The sequence below is a fragment of the Platalea leucorodia genome, assembly GCF_965183815.1.
Source record: "Platalea leucorodia genome assembly, chromosome: 23".
Lineage (NCBI taxonomy): Eukaryota > Metazoa > Chordata > Aves > Pelecaniformes > Threskiornithidae > Platalea > Platalea leucorodia.
Window position 1 is genome coordinate 2,247,162 of NC_138845.1, and position 22,655 is coordinate 2,269,816.

General features: G+C 56.6%; 1 protein-coding gene and 1 long non-coding RNA gene across 18 annotated transcripts; both read right to left on the minus strand.

Moving 5' to 3' along the window:
* LOC309600295 (twist-related protein 2-like) lies at positions 1 to 18,927 on the minus strand. 17 transcript variants are annotated; one of them, XM_082332492.1, is made up of 7 exons: positions 18,825 to 18,927; positions 15,504 to 15,634; positions 11,098 to 14,929; positions 9,372 to 10,369; positions 9,007 to 9,169; positions 7,102 to 8,220; positions 1 to 801 (listed from the first exon to the last, which is right to left on the minus strand). In XM_082332492.1, exon 6 carries the CDS (start codon positions 7,591 to 7,593, stop codon positions 7,108 to 7,110), a length of 486 nt encoding a protein of 161 aa, XP_082188618.1. In that variant the 5' UTR covers positions 7,594 to 8,220; positions 9,007 to 9,169; positions 9,372 to 10,369; positions 11,098 to 14,929; positions 15,504 to 15,634; positions 18,825 to 18,927; the 3' UTR covers positions 1 to 801; positions 7,102 to 7,107. The 17 variants fall into 17 exon arrangements, with proteins under 17 accessions (XP_082188618.1, XP_082188615.1, XP_082188612.1 ...); XM_082332489.1 differs by lacking the exon at positions 1 to 801 and having other exon boundaries at positions 6,775 to 8,220; positions 11,098 to 11,935; positions 14,795 to 14,929; XM_082332486.1 differs by lacking the exon at positions 1 to 801 and having other exon boundaries at positions 6,775 to 8,220; positions 11,098 to 11,943; positions 14,795 to 14,929.
* Positions 18,928 to 18,978: 51 nt separating this feature from the next.
* On the minus strand, positions 18,979 to 22,251 carry LOC309600298. The gene is made up of 3 exons (XR_014230418.1): positions 22,089 to 22,251; positions 21,557 to 21,824; positions 18,979 to 19,066 (listed from the first exon to the last, which is right to left on the minus strand). It is a non-coding gene; the product is annotated as an uncharacterized lncRNA (long non-coding RNA).
* Positions 22,252 to 22,655: the final 404 nt, after the last annotated feature.

Sequence of the window (22,655 nt, forward strand, 5' to 3'; positions counted from 1 at the left end):
CAATCATTTCAAAGAAATTGGGTTGTTCCAACAGAGCGAACAGAGTGACTGTGAGACACGTCCATGGATACGAGTGAGCAGAAGGCGTCGTGAGCCTCGGGGTTCGGCAGCCCCCCAAAATCCGCTCTGCACGCCGGGCAGTGGTGCAAACCGTGGCGTCGCTACGGCGCAGACCTTCAGAGCGGGACACAACCCACGAGCCGTGCTGGGCTCCGCGCTCGGTCCTTGGCCGAGCCCTTGGTCGCTGCGTTTTCACATCCCCGGGGGGCTCTAGGAAGCGGTGAGGACCAGGCCAGCGAGGGACGGCTCCAGCCCTTCCCATCATCCCGAGAGGCGTTGTCCTGCCTGGTCCCGGCAGAAGGCAGCTGCCTGCACGTCCTGGCTGCAAGCGGTGGGGGATGCGGGGAGGACCAAGCCCGCTGAGCCGGGGACATCGGCTTCCCTGCAGGCTCGGGAAGCAGGCAGCTAGTACCGGAGTAGGTAAGTTGACTATATCTCACCTGCGAGTCAAAAATAAATTACACCCTAAAGAGTTTCATACACGGCATCCAACCAAGCTCGTTCCAAGCAAAACCACCTGGGTCCTGGTCCGGGTCCCTCTGCCCCAGCCCCGGGGTTTGGAGGGGGTCAGAGCAGCCCCGGGCGAGGGGGCTGGTGGGGTGGGACGGGGCGCCTGCTCTCCTGCTCGCCGGGGAGGCTGCTGGCGCTTTTCGGGTGCTGGAGGAGAGCGGGGTGGCTGGGTCTGGGTGCCCGGGCGCTGGCGAGCTGCTGCTTGTTTCCATCGAGGCGGAGGCGTAAGACCTAAGGGGAGACAGGCAGGGTCAGCCTGGCTGCCAAGTCACCGAGGGTTTGGCTCGGCACAGCCAGCCCAGGCTTCCCAAAACCATGCGAAATCCGGTGCTCGGCTGGGAAGCTGGCGGGGGGAAGAGCCGCATTCGGTTGCTGGCTCCTGAGCCTTCGTGCTTCGCATTCGCAGACTTCCCCGTAGCCACAAGAGTTTGGATGGGACGCGCTGGGAAATGCCCGCGCACCTGAGGCCGGGACCGTCAGAGGGCAAAAAAATCACAGCTTTTGCCCCGAGTATGCTTCTCTGGGCGGACGGAGAAGGGAAGCAGCCGAACTGCTCGGCTCCCCCTCCCTCCGCTCCGTGGGGACGCCCGGCGTTATCCCATGATGAACCGTTCCCTCTCCAGCCCGGAGGGTGACAGGCTGTCCCCAGGGTGGGTGACGCCGGAGGGGACCCCGCGGAGCCGCCGGGCGCCTCCAGCTGATGCCGGACGCCAGCCTGGAGCCAGGGGCGAGCCAAGCCGGCGGCCTGATCCGGACCTTGGGCAGGGGAAACGTCTCCTGCAAGGGATGGAGGAGATTAGAAATGGCTCCAGGAGGTCTTGAGGGACCGGGCATGGGGGGCGAGGGGAATCCAGCCCTGTGGGGCAATGGCTTCATTTTGCTGGCCCTGGTGCTCTCGTGGCTTCCTCCCCATCACCCCCAGGTCTCTGGTTTTATTTCATTCCCCCCGCCCTGCTTTGCCTCCTCCTTTTCTAGTCCCTCCTTGCGCAAGAGCCGAGACCTTTAACTCTGGAGAGGAGCCCGGAGAGGAATAAATCAAACCCTCCACTAATTCACCCCTGGGCAGCGGCTGAGGTAATGCAGACGGGGCCAGCAGGCTGCTGGGGGCAGCCCCTGCCCACGCTCTCTGCAGGCAGGGCTGCCCGCGGGGCTTGCAGGCAGGACAGAGCCTGCCCAGGCCTGGTGGCAGAGAGAGGAAAAAACCCCAAAGCCCGACGTGTCCCATTGCCGTCCCGTTGGGACCGTGGGCCGAAAGGTCCCTGATGGGCGCTGTGCACATCCACGGTGCTCAAGGGCGACGGTGCCCGGCACAATGGACAACCAAAAAGGCTGGCGTCCACCTTGCACGGCACGGGGGTGTCCTGGGTGCGGGAAACACAGGCACGAGCATCTCAACCCAGCCCTTATAGAAGTTAATGATCTCCCCTTGCCTCGCGGCACGGCCATGTCTCAAGCCAGCAAGGTCTAACGCCAAATAACGCACTCACGGCATGACTTTGACGGCTGCCGAAGGGCTGCGGGAGCCTCCAGAAGGGGCCAGCCCAGCTCCGAGCGTGCGGGGCTTGGGGACGGACGTTCACGGGGCTGGCGTGGCCCAGACCACGGAGCCGGGGAGACGCACGGCTCTGCGAGCCCGTCCTCAACGCCCCGGCTGCCGGCCGCCCTTCCCTCCCTCCGCTGCATTAACACCCTCGGCTCTGCTCAGGTACAGCCCTATAAAAGGAAATTAAATGCAAAGCCCATCTCGTTAACGCATCTCCTTCATTCCCCCTCAGATCCCAGGTGCATTCCCATGACATTCGGCGATGAAATACAGGCTCGTTTCAAAGGCATTCCTCTGGGCTAAGCGAACGCAGCTGAGATCTAGCGAGCCCGTCTCCTCGCGGGGATCGTAAACCGGCAGACATTTTAATGCTCGTGAGGGCTGGCTCTGTAATTTTACCTCTGTTTTAATTTTAACTAATCCTGAGTAGTGCTGAGAACCTGCCTCCCTGCGATGGAGAGGAGCCCGCTCCCCCCGGGGAGGTTTGGTGTTGAGTTCTTCTGTCGTTAACAGAAAAGTGGAAGTTTTTGCTAGAAAAAGGGGTTTCGGATGGTGGAATTAATGGCAGCCCCGTCTCCTCTTTGACAGGCCCTTGCGCCAGATGCTCTCGCGCCCAGGGAGCTGGGGAGGGATGGCCGGACAGCCTGGGGCTCTCCCTGCTTCAGCCTGGGCTCTGGGAGCTGCGGCAGAGCAGCTCCGGGACGTCGAGGTGATGCCACCGGCACGGCGTGGGCTGGCCGTGGTCGGGCCAGCATCCCCAGCCCCGTCTGGTCCCCATCCTGCATCCCTACCCGGAGCCGGCGCATGAACCCAGCCCTGGGATTTTGGGGAATGATCCGCTCCCCTCATCTAGGGCAGCCCCTCCTGCCCCGGAGCACTAAAGCTGGAGCCTCCAAGGCACCAAACATCTCTGCTTCTACCCGCCCACCCTGCAGACGCCGTGGCAAACGCTACAGCGGCCCTGCGCTTGTCGGGAAAGACAGCAGCCTTTGGCAGAAACTTCTGGCCTCTAAACCTGCTCCACACCAGAGCAAGGAGCAAATCCCAGCAGCGTCCCGCCGGAGCGCATGGATGGGAGCACGGCTGGTATTTAACACGGCCCCTGACCTGAACGGAAAAAAGAAAAATCACCCGGGCACAGATTTGCCAGGATTTGGGCAACTCCTCGTCCCTTCTGGGAGCTCAAACCGAAAGCGAAAGCGAGGTGGTTCCTGCCAGCACGACCCCTCGCCCGCTGGACCTGGCTACGGCGAGCCCCGCGCCTGGGCTTGCTCTAACCCGGCCCGGGGGTCCTGGGCCACCTCGGCCAGTTTAACCAGCCGTGCGCGAACGGACCCGCTTCTCGCTGCTTTCGACGGACCGATCCAGGGTGACAAGCCAGCTCAGCCAGCCGGGATTGCGCTTTCTTGCCAGTCTGCAGGGGGATCTCAGCTTTTTGAAGCAGATGCTGCTTTAAATGCATTTTCTGAGCAGATCTGGACAGGGAAGGGAGCTCTCCCCAAGCTCCTGTAATACCCTGGTGCTTTAATACTGTGCAATGAGACGTATTTATAAATAAAAGAAAATGAAACAGCCACCCGACAAAGCAGACTCCAAGCAAGAGCAACAGTCCCCAAAGGGAAGATTTATCCAAGGTCTTTGAGGAGAGACAATTAAGTGAGGGCAACGCGAGAAAGACAATAAATCCAGGGAGACAAATGAAGGGCAAGGAATATCCCCCCGTGCAACTCCGCCAGTCTTTCCCCCCCAGCAGTTTCAGCTTCCAGCCTCATTTTCTCCTCCAGCAGGAAAAGAAACCATTTTAATGTGCTCAAGACTGTGCTGCAAAACCGTGAGCTTGGGGGACTTCAAACATTATTTTTCTTGCCCGAGGGCTCAATCCCTCTTTCCCCGGATGATGTCTCCTGGTTAACAAGGGCATATCCACATCCAGCTATTCCAGCGCCCTTTGATATTTAATAGGCTGAGTTCCAGTGGAGACCAGTATGCCGGCGCTCGCAGCAGCCATTAGCTGCTTTACATTATAAAATTACAGTCCCATTGCGAGCGCTGGGTTAATTCACTTACGGGAGAGAGACGCAGCCTCTCCAGCTCCGGCATCGCTTCCCCTGTGGCTGTTCCCCCTTTTTGGTCTTTGCTTAGCAAATCCTCCTCCCATTACTTCCCTGCCCAACTGGGAGCTGCTAATTGGTACCCGAATACCGCCGCAGGTTGGCACAAAGCAGATGATTAGCTATTCAGCTGAAGGATGCTTTGCCTCAAGGCAAGCACCGAGCCGCTTGGGATGAATATTAACCAGCAACGAGGAGCACAGCGAGAGCACCACGCTCGCAGGACAGGAGGGATTTTACACGGAGGTTTTTTTTCCTTTAGCAGAGACATCTTTAAGATCACTAAGGGTCTTTAATTCCTCTGTTTATCATGGGAACACAATTCCTGCCAAGCACTCGGCTTGAATAAACAGGTCTGCAAGCCACTGGCCGGGCGCAGCGCTGCACGACAGCCCACACACGCAACCGGGAGCAGACACGCGTGCGCCGAGCGCCACGGCCCCGAGCCTGGGCGCGATGGGGAGGGGACTCAGCAACCCCACACCTCCCCAGGGCGAGGACGCCTTTAGCTGGGCTTTAACCAAGTGCACAGCTCGGCAGGGCTGAAGCCCTTAAAAACCATCCACCAAAGCAAGCCACGCTCCCGCCGGGCCGATGCCACCTCTCTCGCGAACCCAGGAGCGGGGCAGAGCCATGCCGAGCAGCCCCCGTCTTTTGGGAGCACCCCGCGTCCCCCGAAACAGGATAACCCAGCCGCAAACTGCAAAACGTGCTGCCCAGAAGAGGGTGAGGGAGGCTCCGGGCTTGCTCTGCGCGGGGGCTCAGCATCCCGCCTGCCCCCGGCAGCTTTTTGGCTTCTCAAAGGGAGAACAAGCAACCGCAGGCTTCGCTTCTGGCTCTCCCGAAGGGGAAGGTGACGCTGGCAGCACCCGGCCACGGCTCGGGGCAGCAATCCTGCGGCCAGCAAGGACAGCCTTTCTCATCAGTTTTTAAACAACCAGGTCTGCCCCAAATAATTGAAATCTACACACGGACTTAGAAAACGGGCAGTTTTTCTGTTGGTTAGGAGAGATTAGCAAGGTTTGCAGGAAAAGGAGAGTTTAAATGTGGCACGTCCTTAAATGAAATCCCCCTGGGAGCTGGTCGACATCTTTAGCCAGCGGCTGCACCTCTACCTGCAGATCTGGCCTGAAAGTCGGGGCTTAACCACTTAACAGTGGCAAAACTCGAAGGCAGGGGGGTCAGCGGTGCTCACGGGGGGGCACCGGCTGCGGCAGAGGGTCCCTGCCTGCCCGGGCATCACCTGGGCCCCTTTGCAGGAATTTACTATGATTTATTTTGTCTCAAAAAGGCCACTTTCCTCCCTTTCCCACTCCCTCTGGCCTTTCAAAACGTAAGACCAGGGTGGAGAGCAGATTTTTTTTCTTTTGCAGTATGGCTTTCCCCCAGACGTGCTCTAGAGGCGAAGGCATCGGAGCCCTCGTCCTCGCCAGGCTGCGCCCACGCCGAGGCGGGGAGCGGCGGTCCCCCCTCGGGCTGCAGCATCGCCCCAGCTCCCCGCCCCAGCCGGGGCTCAGCACGGCTTTAACGCGGGTTCGCAGCCGCTCAGCGCTTCTCATCACAGGCTCTGGGCTGTCTCCTGTTATCCATCTGCGGCTTCTGCCTGCGGGGAAACCGCGGCTGGGCACGGGCACGCGGGTCCCGGCGCTGAGCTGGGACTTCAGCGAGACCGGCCGGGAGGAGAAACGGCGCCTAAGGAGGTTGCAGGAGGCTGACCCCGATAGCCGGCAGAAAATGAGACTAAAAGGGTTTTCCACGTTGCAGCCCTTGGTGGTGGGCGCAAGAAAAATGCGAGTCCTTTTGCAGTTGGCTTCTCCAGAGACCCGGCGGTCTCTCACCCCCAGCGCCCGGGCCGACACAAGGCAGGGGTTAATGAGCCGGTGCCCAAGGAAAGCCAGAAGCCCTGATCCTGTTTAGGGGACAACGGGGGCTCTCGGGAGCTGGGCTGGGCTCCCCTGAAGTGTCCCCGAAATCCACGGCTTGGGAATGTCCTCTGGAGCTTTCTGCTCCTGCTCATGGGCTGCAGGAACGTTAGCAGGTAGCTGACCCTTCTCCCCCGTCCCCCTTTCTCCCAGCCCAACGAGACCTAAGGCACTGCAAACTGGGTTATTCCCCTCTCAGCAGCTTTGCCGGTGATGCTCAGGTGGTGGCTGGATGGTGCTGAGCACATCGAACAAGGGGTGCAGTGCAACGAGCGGGCAAACGGCATTCTCGCTCAATATTTTATTCCCTGTGGTGTAGGACGCCTACAGCTCCGAAGGGATTATGGAGCCCATCTTTCTGCAGTGCTTTAGGAGAGGGCTAGGGGAAAGCCGGGCGGGCTGGAGGCCCCAGGGCCACCCAACGCCTTCAGGGAGCGGCTCCCAGGTTTTGCCCGGGTGGCAAGGACAAGGCTGGGCTCTTCGCCCAGGGGGAGCAACAGCAGCCGTCGGCCGATGGCTGCGGGGCTGCCGCTGGTCTTGCTCGTGCGGTTTTGACACCTCGGTAAGCCACGCACGTTCAGGAGGGTGTCTGCTGATTTACGCGCCCTCCCGGGTTACCGTGAGAGGATAAATCAGATTTTTAAGCCCTCGTTTTAAACCTTTCACTAGCCTGCCCTGGACCAGACCCCGCTAAATGAGATCAGTTGCTTTAGGGCTCTGCTGCTCGGCCCCCTGCAACGTCCTACCGGCCCCGGCAAGGCTGGGAGCTGCCACCTCCTCCGACCGCTGGCCTTGGCAGCGTCTGGGGTTCGTTAAAGCAAATCACTTGCACGTGGAGCGTGAGGAGGGGGCGGCCGCTGTGCGTTTCCCCCGCAGGACCGAGCTGGGGAGATGCGTGGAGGATGCCGGAGCGAGGGATGTGCAGAGGTGTCGGCGGGGAGGTGGCGGTACGTACCCCGGCTCAGTGGGACGCGGACATGGACCAAGCCCCTTCCATCCTCCAGACGGAGAAGGCGTAGCTGAGCCTCTCGTGGGCCAGGTAGTTGCAGCTGGTGATCTTGTGGTCCAGCTCATCGCTCTGCAGGACCTGGTACAAGAAGTCTATGTAGCGGGCGGCCAGCTTGAGGGTTTGGATCTTGCTCAGCTTGTCGGAGGGCAGCGTCGGGATGATCTTCCGCAGCTCCGCGAAGGCGTCGTTGAGCGACTGGGTCCGCTGGCGTTCCCGCACGTTGGCGATCACGCGCTGCGTGTGCACGTCCTCGAAGGACTGCGGGACGGGGCTGCGCTTGCTCCGCTTGCCCTGCGGCGAGGGCGCACCGCAGTCCTCGGCCGGCTTGCCCCCCTGGCCGCGCTTGCGGAGGCATTTCTTGTGCAGCCGCTCGCCTTCCTCCTCGCTGGTGACCAGGCTGCCTTCGGGGGAGTCCGGGCACATGCTTTCCTCTTTCATCTTCTCGGCACCTTGCAGGCGAAGGGCGCTGGGGTCTCACGAGATGCGACGGCCACAGCGCATCGGCAAGGCGGCCTGGAGAGCAGCCAGCGCCCACTCAAGAGGTGCAGCCTGGAGCATCCACCCTTCCGCCTCCCCAGACTCCCCAAGCCTTGCGGAGCCCTCCAAGGAGCTCGGTTGGTTTTTCCTTTGGGCTACGGAGAGGAAGGCGTTCGAATAACTTTGGGGAATGGCTCTTGCTGATAGGGCGAGGAGGACCGTGGGCGGACCAGGCACAGACCAATGCAGCCGTGCAAGGTAATGCAAACATCAGTGGAGCTTATGGGTTCCAGATTTCCTCCCTCCCTCCTCCACCGACACCCCCAAGCCCTCCGGCACAGATGCTCCTGCCTGCTGCCCGGATGTCAGGGGACATTGCCTATGCTAATGTGAGCACCAGCCATGGAGTTCAGGGGAGGCTTTTTTGGGTTTTAGTCTTTTTTTTTTCTTTTTTAAGCCCAGTTGACCCTGCAAAAACCAGCCAGAAATATTCACTTGTCCAGTTTGGAATAGGAGACTTTTACCTATGAGAGATTCAAGTGGAAATGTGGAGCAACGGATGTGTCGATGAGCAGTACAGGGTATTCTCTGAGTCCAAAGGAAGAAGCAACAGTGATAGGCAGCCATACTGCTCTTGAGAAATGGCGTAATTCAAAATGAACTTGAGTTTGCATCCATCCATCCATCTGCCCAGTCACCCGCCCAGTCATCCGTCCATCCATCTGTCCATCCATCCATCCATCCATCCATCCATCCATCCATCCATCCATCCATCCATCCATCCCTCTTCCTCTGTCTACATTTCTGGCAGTCTACAAGAGCCCTTATTATACAGATGGAAGCCAATACTCATCCACCATCAAATTCCTCTCAAATAAATATGGCAGCTATTGCAGATAGAGAGTGGAACAGGTCCAGACCCTGCTCCTGGCTGGACCCACAGCCAGTTCTGCCCTTGATTTGCCCTGGAAATCAAGCACTATAAGCAGTATTGCTTCCTTACACCACTCTGAGCTTGCCTACAAATAAACCCGCCTTCTCCTCCCTGCAGAAATGCTGCGAGAGCTGCAGCCTCTCTTCGCCAAGTTTAGAGGGCCAGATTCAGACTACCAAGGCATAAAATATTCTGGCCAGGTCCCTCCTTATGTCAGATAGTTTCCAACCCTCTGTTATCACACCAGTAGAATCAACACATGAAACTGGAGTCCATTTGTGACCCACCATCCTCCCCGTGCCCAGCCACCCGCTCCCAAAAAAGTCCTACACCCTTGGGAACCCCCGTGACCTTCCCGTCTCCTGCCTGTGCCCTCTCTGCCTCTCCAAGGTGCTTCTTCCCCAGCGCCTGTTGACCCCGTCCAAGCTGTCTCTGCTTACCACGCTCTCCTGGCATCGCCCCCTGCTCCTGGTCATCGGGAGCTTCACCCCGAGTCTCTTTGGAGGGGCACTGCAGGCCTGGCACCACGATCCTTGGGGATACTGGGGTCCAACCCCAGCAGAGCTCCGTAACCTTCACGAAAGTCTTGCTTTCTTGTTCTGTCTTATAATGAGAGCACAAAGGGGTGTTACAGGAACAACATGGTTTAAAACAGTGTCAGTAATTCATCAAAATAATTAAAAAGAATATCAATAAAACATAAATTGTTGAGTTGACATATGCCTTTATCTGTATAGATATTTTTTTAAATTAGCTCCTTTTTATAACACATAATAAGTTTCCATATATAATACACTTTACTCACAGACATATATAACGTACTACAGAGCTCTCCTGCAGTGCTGAGCCTGCACGGTGCCGCGGTGGGATCCGCACCTACCCCAGACTGGCAGCGATGGGGATGCGGCAGCTCAGGCTGAGCACGACCAGGAGGCTGCGGGAGAAAAACGTCCTTTAAAAGGCAACGACCTTTATTTTGCCTTGCTGCATACAACAGATGATTGATATTCTCATCTTGTCGGTATTATCTTCACCCTGAATAACCTACGCTGTTGTTCTGCGGTCTTCTCTTGAAGCTCTGTTCAAGACCCTCTGTCCCGCTCCCCACAGCCGGAGGAGGAGGAGGGTGTCCTCGCTCCTCTTTGAGGTGGGGCTGAATAAAAGCGAGAGCGACTTGGCCAACTTTGCTCAAGCAAGCTACACCCGTTTCCAGTAGAAAAACCTCAATTCAAGCTCAGCTACAAGGTATTTCTTAAAACCATGCTCCGTAGACCCGCCAAGCACCTGTAGCCGTGCTGACCAGACACGCATCCCGTTGTCCGTCAGAGCTCACAGCAAAACCCTTTCCAACCCCTTTGCCGTCCTGATTACCCCCACTCAGATGCTGCTTTTCCGCTCGGGATGCAGGCACCGTACGGATGCTTTTCTCTGTTTTAAGGAAATGTGTATTTTCACGTTCTTCCACGGGTTTCTCTCGAACATCCTTCGTGCTGGGTGGGGCCCCAAGGGAAACGGCAACCTCAAAGCGCTTTGTTGGGGATGGCGGTAGCCACGGAGGGGAGCTAGCAGAGAGCCAACGTTTGAAAAATGCCCAATATTGCTTAAAGAAGTAAGAGATGCTCAGAAACAGGTTGCTACTCAGACCTGCTGGGATGGAGGCCGGTGACGTTGCTCCTTCCTCCTCACCGACGCCCGCGGTGCCGGCAGGGCATCGGCTCAACGCATTACTCACACGCGAGCGTTGTCAAGACAGCGACTAAAATCAGATGTTCGTAACGCGGAAAGACAATAGATCACAGGGGCCTGGGAAAGCGAGAAAACAAAGGGCGAGGAAAAAATACCCCAGGGAGGGCAGGATTCAGGCAGGATCCAGGGTCCTCTGATCCCGCGCTTGGAGGAGCTGGCTCAACTCTGCCGAGGGCTGGGCAGCTGCCAATTAACACCAGCTGGGGCACGGGCTTGTGCCGGGGTTTTATTTTTTTATTAATTTTTTTTTATTATTGTTTTCCTTTTTAAAAAAAAATAACTTTAATTTAATTTCGCTGGCAAATGGTTTGGGACAAAGGAAGTGAAGTTTGGTATTGTTTCTGATATCCTTGAGCTAAAGGAGAAATACAATGAGCTTTGATCTGCGGGAAGGATCAGCTAAGCACCCCGAACTGCTCGAGCTGGCTTTTTTTACCCAGATTTGGATGTTTTGTGGCAAGAGTATTTTTCCCTTAAACATTTTAATTTGTTCTTTCAGTGAGCATTTTTTGGAGGAACATTAATATAAACTTTTCATGGAAAGGTCACGAGTCACCAAACTGGTTTCAATAACTTTGCTTTTCCAGCTAGCTGGGGGTTTTATAGCGCTCGTTTTGACAGATGAGTGAAAATTTCAGACCTTAAATATGCAGAGAAAAAAAAAATAAAGCCTAGCTCGCTTGATTCAGTGAGAAGCCACCAGATGGAAGATTTGAATTCCCACCGTGTCCCAGCCCCTCTGCCCACCTCCCCTCCTGGTCCTCCTCTGCCCTCTCACTGCTCACGTCCATCTTTCCCGAGCAGCTTTTCTTGGGTGTCGGTAGGAAACGTCCCCGGCGCTGGGGTGTCCTCAGCAGATCTGAGCCTGGAAGATGGTTCACAGGGCTCCTGCGGGGCCAGTTTGCCCTTGGGAAAGAAAGGAAAGGTGAAAAAAAAGAAGGCAAGGACACTGCCAAAGCACCCACGGGCGGAGAGCAAGGGAGCAGGGAGTCCATCGCCTGGAAAAACAGGGCTGAGGCACACCAGGAACCTCAGAGAGGCTCTGGGACCTCAAATGGGAGCTCTATTGCAGGGTCGAGGTGGGAACCAAGGTTTCTTTAGAAAGGGGTTGAGGTGTCCCCTCAAAACCACATCCTTTGGCCGGCTGAAAGCACATCTTGGTCAACCTGAGCCTGTTCCTGCCTCTGAGCCTCACACCGCCGGAGATGCTCTTCACCAGCCTTCGGGCCTGGATGTGTCTGACCCCTCTCTGCATCTGCTTGGGTGCAAAACAAGCGAAGCCCTTTCAGTCTCTTCCCCGTAAGCAGATCTCCAAAAACCCCTGGTGATCCCAGCTCCGCTCCGTGCTGTCCCCGTGGGGGACCAGGCTTCCCTCTCAGTCCCCGGAGAGCTGAGCTTTGGCACACGCGCTTACTCACCTCCTTTCGGTCCCGCTCACCAGCTCACACAAACCTCAGGCTGTGTCCTGGGATGTCCTGGCCTCTCTCCATCTTCTGCAGGGCTGGTCCACCAGAGCAAGAGGTGGTTGCTCTCTGCAGGGTCTGAAGGACAGCGTGGCACTGCCATGCCTCCAGGTCCAGCTCTGTCCCACTCAGGTCACCCCATGGGAGCACAGAGGAACCACTTAATAGCTCAAATAAATAGAAAACACTTATTTGAGCAATCTGCTTCCTAGTCACTGGTGATGTCACATCTCCGGGCTTTTCTGAGTTGGATCTAGAGCAGGAGGCTCTGCCCCGACCTTGCCAGGCACAGAGCTGGGTGGCTGTGGTGGGAGGAGGGCTCACGGGGTAGATGGGGTCCTTGGGTTAATGCGCGCTGCAGACGAGCTCGGCGTGGAGCTGATGCTCCACCACCGCAGGTGGAAGGAAGGTGGACAGGAGGTTTCTGCATCCTTGGGTTTTGGGGGCTTGAAACCATGATTCTTCTTGGGTTGCGTGGCATAAACCAGGGCTGCATCTGCTGTAACGGTGTGAAGAGGAGCGACCGAGAGAGCTGGGCTCAACCCGGACAACCTCCACCGACGCAACGACTTGTCCTTGGTGGGGAGGGTGGGGCTGGGACAGGCCATACCTGCGTGCAAATGCCATTTTGGGCAAGGGAAGCTGGGGAAGTGCCACCCCCAGCTCCACCCTCGGTTTGCAGGCCGGTAACAGGCGGCTGCAAACCTGCGCGCCGCTGCGGCGAGCGGGGGCTGCGCGGGGATAACACGGCCCATGTGTGAGCCCGGTGCTGTCAATGGCATCGCTTTGATGGCCAAGGACCTGATTGCTTCTGCAAATAATTCTGGGCACAAAATCAGAGGCCAAGCTTCAATGCAGAGGGTTTGGGTTGGGTTGGTTTGGTTTTTTTTTGCAAGCTCCTTTTCTTTGTTAGAGAGGACAAAAATAATCTCTATTTTATCCTGCGTGAAAAAAAGGAGGATAACGCTAATAAATTGAGAACATTAAAGGGAGCCAGGAATAGCCGCTGCCCCTGGAGGCTGGGGAAGCAGCTTTGGTTTCACAGGTTTTTCTAGTTATTGCAGTGTTAGAGTGGAAACATGTGTGGTGCGAATAAAAATGCGAAGCATCCGCTGTAGCGTGCTGTTGCTGCAGCAACCGCGGGGAATATGGGCGAGGGGGATCGTGCAGGGCTCTGGCTGTAAAAGGGAACTCGAGCGCCGCGGGGTCCTTTGATCTGCGCGCCTGCAGCCTTGATTGATGGCCTCGCAATTCATTTCCTTGTCAAAGTGACATAATGTTCCTGGAACTCGCTGAACTTTTTAAGAACTAAAAGATGTTCCCCACCAAAACGCAGCCCCTCCCCGAGCGGGGGGCAGAAGGGACTCGGGGTGGTGGACGGGGTCTGGCCAGCGGTGTTGCTGGTGAGACTGGGCGCGAGCCGCGTGCTTTTCTGCCTCGCTTTGCCCCTTTCCCGGGAGCGGAGCCGCGGGATGGGGCGGTGGGATGAGCCGCGGCACCGTGGCCGAACGACGGAGGGACGCCCCGCGTGCCACCCGCAGATGCCAACCGCCACCCCGCGCTGACGACCATCCTGTTCCAGTTAATTTTTACATGTGAAAGTTTGGGGCTTTTTTTTTTCCTCCCCCTTCTTCCCCATCTGTTTCCATCTGGCCATCAAAGGAGCAAGACGCCATGTTCTGGGTCTCGCTGCCAAGAGCCTCCCCGCTCTCCCCGCGAGCCGAATAATTCCCACCGAAGCCGCCTCCAGCCCAGCCCTGGCGCCGCACGAGCCGAGGCTCGGGGGGAAGCCGAGTGTGATGGGCTCACGCCAGGGCGCAGCGGCCGAGCCGAGCCCTTCTCCGGCCACCGCTGCTAACGCAGACGGTCCTGCAGCCTTGGCTGGGCGACCAAGCGCTGCCCGTGATTGCGACCTTGCTCTGCCCTTGAATTTGCATCAGTCCCAGGCAGCGCTGAAGTGGATCAACCCTCCTAGGATCTGCTTTCCTGCTAGTAATAAAAAATCATCACAAGCCGTTGCTTTTCCTATTTACTCCTGCTTTCTCCTCTGAAAGTCCCGGCTGCTTTGCAATTCCCGTGCAATGCCTCGCAGGCGTGAAGCCACCCTGGGAGGGCACCCCGGGTGCCGGGGCAGGCGGGGGGCAGGCATGCTGTGGTCGGTAGATAACTGAACAAGCATTGCGCCAGGAGATGGGATGGACAGGACAAACGCAGTCCTGGCGGGCAAAGAAACTCTCTGGGAGGAGGGAGCAAGAGCCCTACAGCTCAGGTACTCCTGCGAGCAGCAAACCCCCCCCTGCCTGGCGAGCAGCCTAACCCTGAGTCTGCTTCATCCCTTCAGCAAACATTTCTGGACCAGCTCCTCTGCCCAGACACGAGGAGTTTCGTTCACCCCTGGCTATGTCACCCACCACTACCAAGAACAGTTTGGCTCCATCATCTTTGTAGCTTGTGAGTGGTTGTGCTTATACCTGTTGTTCTTGCACCTCAGGAGCAAATAAAATCCTCCTGTCATTCTTGCCTTTAATTTCTTGCTTTTAATTTCTTGCCTTTAATTTCTTGCCTTGGATTTAAATGCCAGGCAGGGAGAAACCTTGCGAGGTGCCCATCCCCGCTTACCGCAGCTCCCTGGCTCTGCAGACCCGGCTGCAGGACCCAGCCCTGCCTCCAGACGTGCAGCTCCTTCTCCGGGTGCAAAGCAAACCCCGCTCCGCCTTGCTACCTCCGCGCGCTTCGCCCTGCACCGCTGCTCACATCTGGCCGAGGACAACGGGCTCCCGGCTCCCTCCAGCTGGAGGCACCCAGATTTGTGCCTCATGAGCAGGTCTGGGTGATGAACAGGGTGGGAACAGGGGTGCGTCCCCTTGACGCAGTCGAGGGGAAGGAAACAAGACGTGCTGGGGGCACATTGCAGGCGAGGGCTCGACCAGGAGCTCTGCATTTCATCCCAGTGCTTCCCAGTACCCAGCTGGACCTGCGCTAGCACCAGTAGCCCCAGGCTGAGAGGTCAGTGACTCACTGTCAGATGGAGCAAGGATGCTGGCGGCTGTGGCTGGGTGAGCAGGAAGCGTCTGTCCATCACGCTGTGCATCAGCTCGGCTACCGCCGCGGTGAGTCACTTCCAGCCAGGAGACCCTCCAGCCTCCAGTCCGGTCTGTGGGAAGGGAAACCAAAGGGTCGTCTTCTGCTCCTAGGGAGTTTCATGGTTTAATCCTCTCTGCGTGTGTAAGTGCTGCCTAAGCCCCCTGCTCCAGGCCTGCTTCCCCCCTGCAAAGGCATCAAAGCCTCCCCTTGCGGCTATTATCCCCCAAAAGCAGGGTTTCTGAAGTGTGGGAGCTCATGGGGGGAAATACAGCCATTCTTATTTTTGAAGCTGCACCCCTGGGCTCCATACCAGTCTATTTCTGCCTTTTCCTGACCCTTCGGGTGCTTCATCTGTGGTCACCCTGTGCCCATCCCTCTGTTTCAGGCTCAGATCTTCCAACATCCAACTTCTGGACACTTCTTGCAGCTGTAACTCCGTCTCCATACATACGTGGCTGTCTACTCCTCCATCCTTCGCACACCTTTTCCCTCCAGCTGGCCCTGCGCTTCGCCATCCCGCTACCAAACTGTCCCTCCCCTCACCCCTGCACATCATCCTGAAATCCCAATAAAGCCACTGAACCTGGTCTCTTGCTTTAAAAGGACTTCGTTTGAGGCAAATATGTATTTTTATGTGCAGTTACCTCTCTCTGTACAGAACTGGAGAGGATCCAGTAAGTCAAAGCCATCCTGACCTCCATCTGCCCCATGCAGAGAGCCACGCAATCCTCCAACACCAGCTCAAGTATTTGTGGGAAAGCGAAGTTCAAAATTGCTGTTAGCAACAAGACAAACATTTATGGTAGGTTTTGTTTAATCTGTGAGCAAAACAGCCTCTGGAAACCTCTGTGCAAGAAGGTGTTAGAAGGGCAGAGGCTGAATTTGCCCCAGGGGGTCCCTGTCCGAGAGCATCTTCCCCAGGTGGGAGGAGATGTTTCGCTTGGTGTTGCTCCTAAGCAGCAACCAGTCTTGGTCCCTTGTGCTCCTGCTCACAGCAAATCAGCCAGAGATTCAGGTTCAGGAACTGGGAGGGAGTGAAAACTGGGGAAAAAACATGTGTTTTTCTCCTCGGGGCAACCGGAGAAGCAAAAAAGGAAGACACCGGCAAGCACACGCGTTTTATAGCAGTTTTCCTTGGGCTGTTATCTAAAAGCCACAAAGCCTACCAGCAGGATAAGGCCACAAAAGCACAGAGCAGACAGACAGACGGATGATACCGATGATGCACATCCCAAAGAACGCCGAGTTATTTTTATGTGAGCAACTTTGTAAGCCCTCAAAGCTGACTCAGTTTTCTGCATCTCCTCCCTTCGAGCCGTGGGCCAAACTGGAGCCATGCCAGCCCAAGGGATGGAGGAAAAAGGGGTCTCAGAAAAGCCAACGTGCCGGGTCTTCTTCACCCAGCTCTGCGCAAGAGTCCACGCTCATGCAAACCACTGGCACCTTGGAGCAAATTAGTAGCTCACGTTCAGAGCCTGGTGGCTTCCCACGGCTCCCAGCTGGCCCATGCTTGGCAGAGCAGAGTTATGAGCAGCGTCTTCGGACAGACTTGGGTGGGATGGGAGAGGACAGGCACGTTAGCATCACCCTCCATCGCCATCACCCTGCGCCCTGGTCTGTTATCACAGAGGGCCAGGAGGAGGAGGAAGGACTTTGGAGAAGGGGGAGGGAGGGAGTGCTGGAGCAGAGGGTGGTAGGGAGCTTGGACCCTTCCCCACAGCACCGATAATTTGCTGCCAGTGAGAACCAAACTCCAGCTCTGCAATCTGTAGAAAACACTTTTGCTCTCCCGACAGCACAGTCCTGGGCAGAAAGCAGACCCTCCAAGCCCAAAGACCCTCCAACAGCCTGGTAAAGCAGGGGGAAGCAGCTCTGCCTCCATCCTGAAGAGCTCCAGAACCTCTTTTAAGAGGTTTAAGAGACTTTGCAGAAGTTCAAACCCACCGGGAGACCCGTGGGACGGCATGTCCCACAGTGCTCCAGCCCCTGGATGTCCCCAGCCCCTGGGTGTCCCCTGCTCTTCATGACCATCCGGGCTGAGGAGCCCCTCCAGTTGCCCCACCTGGGCATCTCCCAAAGGGAAGAAGTTTTTTCACCCGTGCTGCTTTCCACCCTCTCCTCCCTCCCGGTCCCGGAGCTGACACCACTCCCAGCCCCAGCAGCACATGTGGGAGGACCCTGCAAGCCTTCAAAGCCCTGTCTGGGGAGAGACGAAAGGCCGGTTAAACTCCTGGCTGGAGATGAAAGGAAACTCTCCCCTCCACGGCTGGAACGAGTTGCTGGTGCTTTGGAGTCGGGTTTGAGGCCCATTTCCTGAGCGCCATGGCAAGAGCTTTCATTTGCAGAGGGACTTTGCTAACTAGCCACGGGGCTGTTGTGAGAGCAGATGTCCAACCCATCCGCGGCACTTCGGTGCGTCCGAGTCCCCGAGCGCGCCGGGAGGACGCCAGGCTCCGCAGGAGGGGCAGCCTGGGTGCTCCAGCAGCTGAGGCTGGTGCTCACATCCTCTGCACCTCCTCAGACGGCGGCTCCCGGCACGGCTCAGCGGGACCCCACCGTCCCTCGGGGGTGACACAGCCACAAGTGAAGATGGGCTGTCCGGGGGGGCTGGCAGCAGGACGGGGATGAGCAGAAAGGGGAGATTTCGGCTCCTGCACCAAGGCCAGATACACAGCCCAGGGCTGAGGAGCGGCTGGCTGGGCGGATGCGAGCGACAGATTTTACTCATTTTGTCAAAGGAAATTCTATTCCGATTAAAACCCGTTTGATCTCGATGGAGAAGGGGGGTAGGGTGGGGGCAGGATTGGGTTTCTCTCCAATTGTTGGGCTTTATTGGGCTAATGTATCAGCTAAAATCTTCCAAGTAAGATTTAAAGGAGGGAAAGGCAAGGGCACGAGCTGCAAAATCTGGAGATGACTTCAAGGGGTTTATTAAAAAAAGGGATGCACTGCAGAGCACGGAGCAGGAAGGGATCAAGCCGCTCGTCCAGGGCCACGTGTACAGGCGGGCTGCGGAGCCAGGTGCCCTGGTAGCCCCACTCGCCGCCCCAAACACCCGGGGCTCCCCCGTCCGCCCACCCTGTGCCCGTATCTCGCCGCTGTGTTGGGACAGGGTTACCCGGCGTCAACCCTGAGCTGAGCGGAGCCCAAGATGTAGAGACGGGCACTATCAAACGGGCTAATGAGCGTGTATTGAGCTGTGTGGCTGCCTGAGGGAGAGCGCGAAAGGCAGGGAAGGTGTTGGGTAATGTTTGGAGAAATAACGGCACAGTTGGGGAAACACAGACAGACCTGAACGCAAGGTCCTGGGCAGAGGAGCCTGCGGCAGTGGAAAAATCAGGGATGCTACGGAGCTGATTTGAGCATTAAGGGGCAGAAAGGCACTGGCTGGGGAGCAGGGCTGGCCACGGAGACTCTCCAGCCCCGTGTCTCCAGCAAGCAGCTCCTACGCTGATGCATCCCCCTTCATCCACTCCCAAACCAGTCACGAGTTCAAATTCAGCAATTTTGGCTAGAATTAAAGGTCAAGTCACGGAAAATTGCAGCTGAGAGGACTTGGAGAGGTCAACCCGTGCGTCCTTCTGTCCCGTCGCTCCTCTGCCACATCTGCAAACGCCCGTCCAGTTTGTCCTGCCAGCAAAGGGGACCAGGCAGCCCACACCAGCAACCCGCTGCCCTCACTAATCCTTCCCAAGACCTAGCCTACAGCTCTGCTGTAGCATAAGCCTATTCTTTTCCCGTCTGGACTGGACAAGAAGAGCAGATGGTCCCGCTCCTCTGTAAATCAGCGCCCAAAGACCGTGGTTGGGTCTTCTCTCAACGGTTCCTTCTCCAGACCAAGCAACAAAGCCACCTTCAGGCTCACTGTAGCTTGTGCCTTGCTAGAAAAGCCATACCTGCTGTCAGCCCTACCTGTGCTCCTCTGCGGGTCTCTGCACTGCTGCCAGCTCCGCTGAGCCCCTTACCTGGTGAGTGCGGGCACGGGGAGTTGAGCAGGGATGGATGAAAGCTGGACAAGGCAAGATCATCATCTTGGTGGAAAAACTCCTGAAGGGGGAGATGCCACATCACTGCCTCATTGCGAACGGGGTTGCTTGTAGGGCTGGGCTGCCTGGACAGCTGAATGCCCAGGCTCGTGTTCCAGAGGGCTGATTCCTCCCCATCAAGGAACGAGAGTCCTCCAGCTCCTTACCTTCTCCTCCATCACCTGAAATAAAAGGTTTTGTCCAGGCTGTAACGTAAAAGGGAACGTGTCCTGTGATGCAAAGCACCGCAGGGTTGGGTGTTCTGAGGGGAATGAGGAAGGTCCCATCGAAGTTTTGGGTTTTCTGAGGGCTGGAGAGAGCACTGTGAGTTGGGGGACACGGGCAACCGACTCTCTTCCAAGGGAGGCCATAAAGTGTAACCTGAAATGAGTGACCGTGAGCTGGCAGGGTTAAACTGAACGGACAGCCAAAGTTGAAGTGTTTTGCTAGGGAACCGCTTTTTTGAGATGGAAACAGGGAAAAACCCCACTGAAAAGTTCCGTTTACATGTAGAAAGAAAAAGAATCAGAGAAAACATCTCTTTTTTTGGAGATCGCTGTAGGGTAAAGTCAGACTTGTCCCGAGCCGGGCTGAATTAGCCCTGGCTAATAAGTTCAGCTAGCAAGTTCTTTAGGTGTATACATAAAAAGAGGGCAAAAAGAGAAGACTACGTCTCTGCAGTGCAGATAGGATTGAGCTTAAAGATAATTTAGACATCTCCCCCAACGACTCCATGATTCAGGGAGGAGGATGAGGGCGCGGGACGGGTGCATCACGAGGAGGAGCTTATGGAGCGAGCACCGTGGAGGCGAAGGCAAACGTCCACGAGTATCGCATGCTGGAGCACTGGAACCCCGATGGGTAATAAATAGCATGGCTTGGTGGAAAATAAAACCGCCTGAGTAAGGACAGTAAATAGGGAGTTTTTATTGTCAGAAAGGCAAGAGAAGCAAGTAAGCGTGACCCCAGCAGTGTGCAGGGCTTGGAGGAAATCTGGAAGGCAAAAACTATCAAAGATAGGGAGATAATTGGATTAAAATGGCACAGAACGAGCTCACCTTGGGCTAACTCGACAAGTGTCTTTGATCAAAAATTATATCCTGAACAAAGGCTGGGCAGTAGATCTCCTCTGTCTGGACTTTATTAACACACTTGATAAATTGCTCCATAGGTACTTGTAGGTAAACTGGAGAAAAGGGGGTTTGAACTGGGAAAGGAACGGGCTAAAAGGGGAGATGTGGGGCTGTTGTGGAAGAGGGACTGCCACCGGCTTGGGGTCCCCCAGGGACCGGGTGGGGACAGGCTTCCTCGGTGCTTTCGTTCCCTAAAAGGCAGGGGAAGGCACAAGCAATTTGCTGGTGATGCAAAGTCATCGCAAGGCAAAGGCAGCGGCAGCAGAGGAGGACCCGAGTACCCGAGGGCAAGACCTGGATGTATTTAAAGATGAGTAACAAAAAATGGAACAAGATCAAATGTAAATTCAGCATTTGGGAATATAAAACCCTTGACAAAGTCTTCTTGCCACCGCTGGCACTTGCGATGTGGACATCCCATTTTCCCCAATCCCCTTCCTGGGCGAAGCTGCCTCCCAACCAGAATTTGGCTGATCCCATCCCACCAAGCCAATCTTCCCCAGGGTGGGAAAGCAAAAAAAAATCCGCTTGGGAAAGGAGGAGGAGCGGGCATTGGCCTGGCGGGCCGTGGGGTGCCCATCCCAAACTCTGCGCATCCCGGACCAACTCCACCTTCCAGGCGCTGGGCAAGTAGGGGAGACATTTTTATTTTTTTGCGGGTTGATTTTTAGCTTTGGAGCCCTCAGCTTCGGGACCTAGCTACCAACCCGCAAGATTTTTAATACCATTATTCCCAGAATAAATTCTCCCCCGTAAAGCCTTTAAACCACTGAACCGTGTCAAGGAGCCGTGGGCCAAGAGACATGTCCTGGCACAGCGCTGGCTCAGCGAGGTGCTCCCAGCCACATCAGGCGTGGAGCAAACAGGATCTGGTGGAGGATCTCACAGCCCAAGCGCTCGCAGGAGGAGGGGAAGGGCACCCCTTTCATCGCTTGCCTCTTCCTTTGCAGTCGTGTTTTAATCTGCAATCATCATCCCAGTTCATTCTTGGCTTTTGAGCCCTTTCTTCATTTCTTTCCTCTTTTATTCCTGGTTTAGGAGGAAGATAAACAACGACCCTTCCATGAAAAGTTGCTGCCAGCCCAGCTCAGCTCCCAGCCTGCAGCGTGGGCTGTCCCAGGAGAGGACCAGAGCCCTCCAGCCAGCTCCAAACTGCAGAGTAACCTCCGTGGAGGTGCCAGGACCATCCGATAACCCCTTTGCAAAGCTGTGGTTTGGCTCCTTTGGGCTGCACATCACCGCTCTCCAAAAATATTGTCTCAAAGGCTCTTCCTAGATACTCCACTTCAACCCGGCAATTTTCAGCCTCCTTGTTAAATATTGGAACCATATTGAATCATTTTACTCACTTGGTTGCTCTCCAAACTGAAAGATGTCCTAAAAATAACTATTCCCAGTTCTGTGTGTGATGCTCACCCCCCCCCCCCCCAGACCATGGCTGCCTCCCAGCTCCGTCTGCGCTTTGCGTAGCTTATCCCAACACTAAATCAGCTCACTTGGGGACTTTTAATCCCGCTGCTAATTTTTACCAAAACCCACCTCTGCCTGTTGGCTCGTGAGACACACGAGGCAGGAGCACTAATTCCCTTGGGAAGAGCATCAGCCTGGCAGGACTCAGCGCTGACGATGGCGACCAGGAGGACTTGGTCTGGGCTCACGTCCGTGAGTCCAGCATCCACCCAGCTTGAGGTACGGCATTTGGGAGCAAGGAGACACCTCTGGGGTCGCTTGCTCCAGCAAAGAGGTCTTCTGCAGGGACTCCTCCTTGCCGTGCTTCTCTTGGGCAGGTTGTCCCGTCCTCTCCACCCTGTCCAGACCCAGAGCCACACTCAGGATTGGGGCTGGATGCAGCGAGACCTTGCAGTTGTCCCTGCTGTGAGGAGGGTGCCAGACCAAAGACTACCAAAATGTCCCTTCTGGCCTTATTTTATTCTTTTAACTCATACTGGCCATGCCAAACGTGATCCCCACCTGCCACGTCCAAGGTCACCCCCCTTACCACATCCACTGCTACCCTCTCCCCACCATGCCCAGCGCTGTCCCACGCCCGGGGCTACCCCACGCCGGCCACCTCCAGCTCTTTGCCGTGTCGGCCGCATCCAGCCATGCCTCTGAAGCGGCGCTGCGCAGCCTCTCGTTCACGTCCAAAACCACCCCATGCCTGCTGCATCTCGCTCCAGCCAGCACACGATGGCACACAGCTCCCTCCCGCTCCGACCAGGACGTTGCGTGCAAGGGCTGCGGTTATTAAAATGGTATTTTTTTTTTTTTTTTTACAAGCAACAGCCAGTAAACAAAGAACAAATATGTGCTGAGTCGGCTCCCTCCTCGCAGGGCGGGCCGGCTCCGCTGCAAGGCTGGGGACTGCGCTTGCAGCAAACCATGCGTCCAGGCGGATCTGCACGGCAGGGCTGCTCTGCAGAGCAGTGCCACCAAGCGTGGCTGAGGTCCCCCTGTCCTGCAAGGCTCGTAAAACCGTCCCCTCTCCCTCGCTCTGCTCTGCGCTTCAGGCAGATCCCCCTTCTCAGCACCGCGCTGCCAGGCAACGGGTCCTGCAAGGACAGCTTTGGCCAAGTGGCAGCGTGAGACCCAACGTGGCACCGCCAAGCTGGATGGGTGGATGTCCCGAGGGAACAGG

Bases quoted from the DNA above. Each gene is read 5' to 3' on its own strand.
- LOC309600295 (XM_082332492.1), bottom strand. From the start codon at position 7,593: ATGAAAGAGGAAAGCATGTGCCCGGACTCCCCCGAAGGCAGCCTGGTC.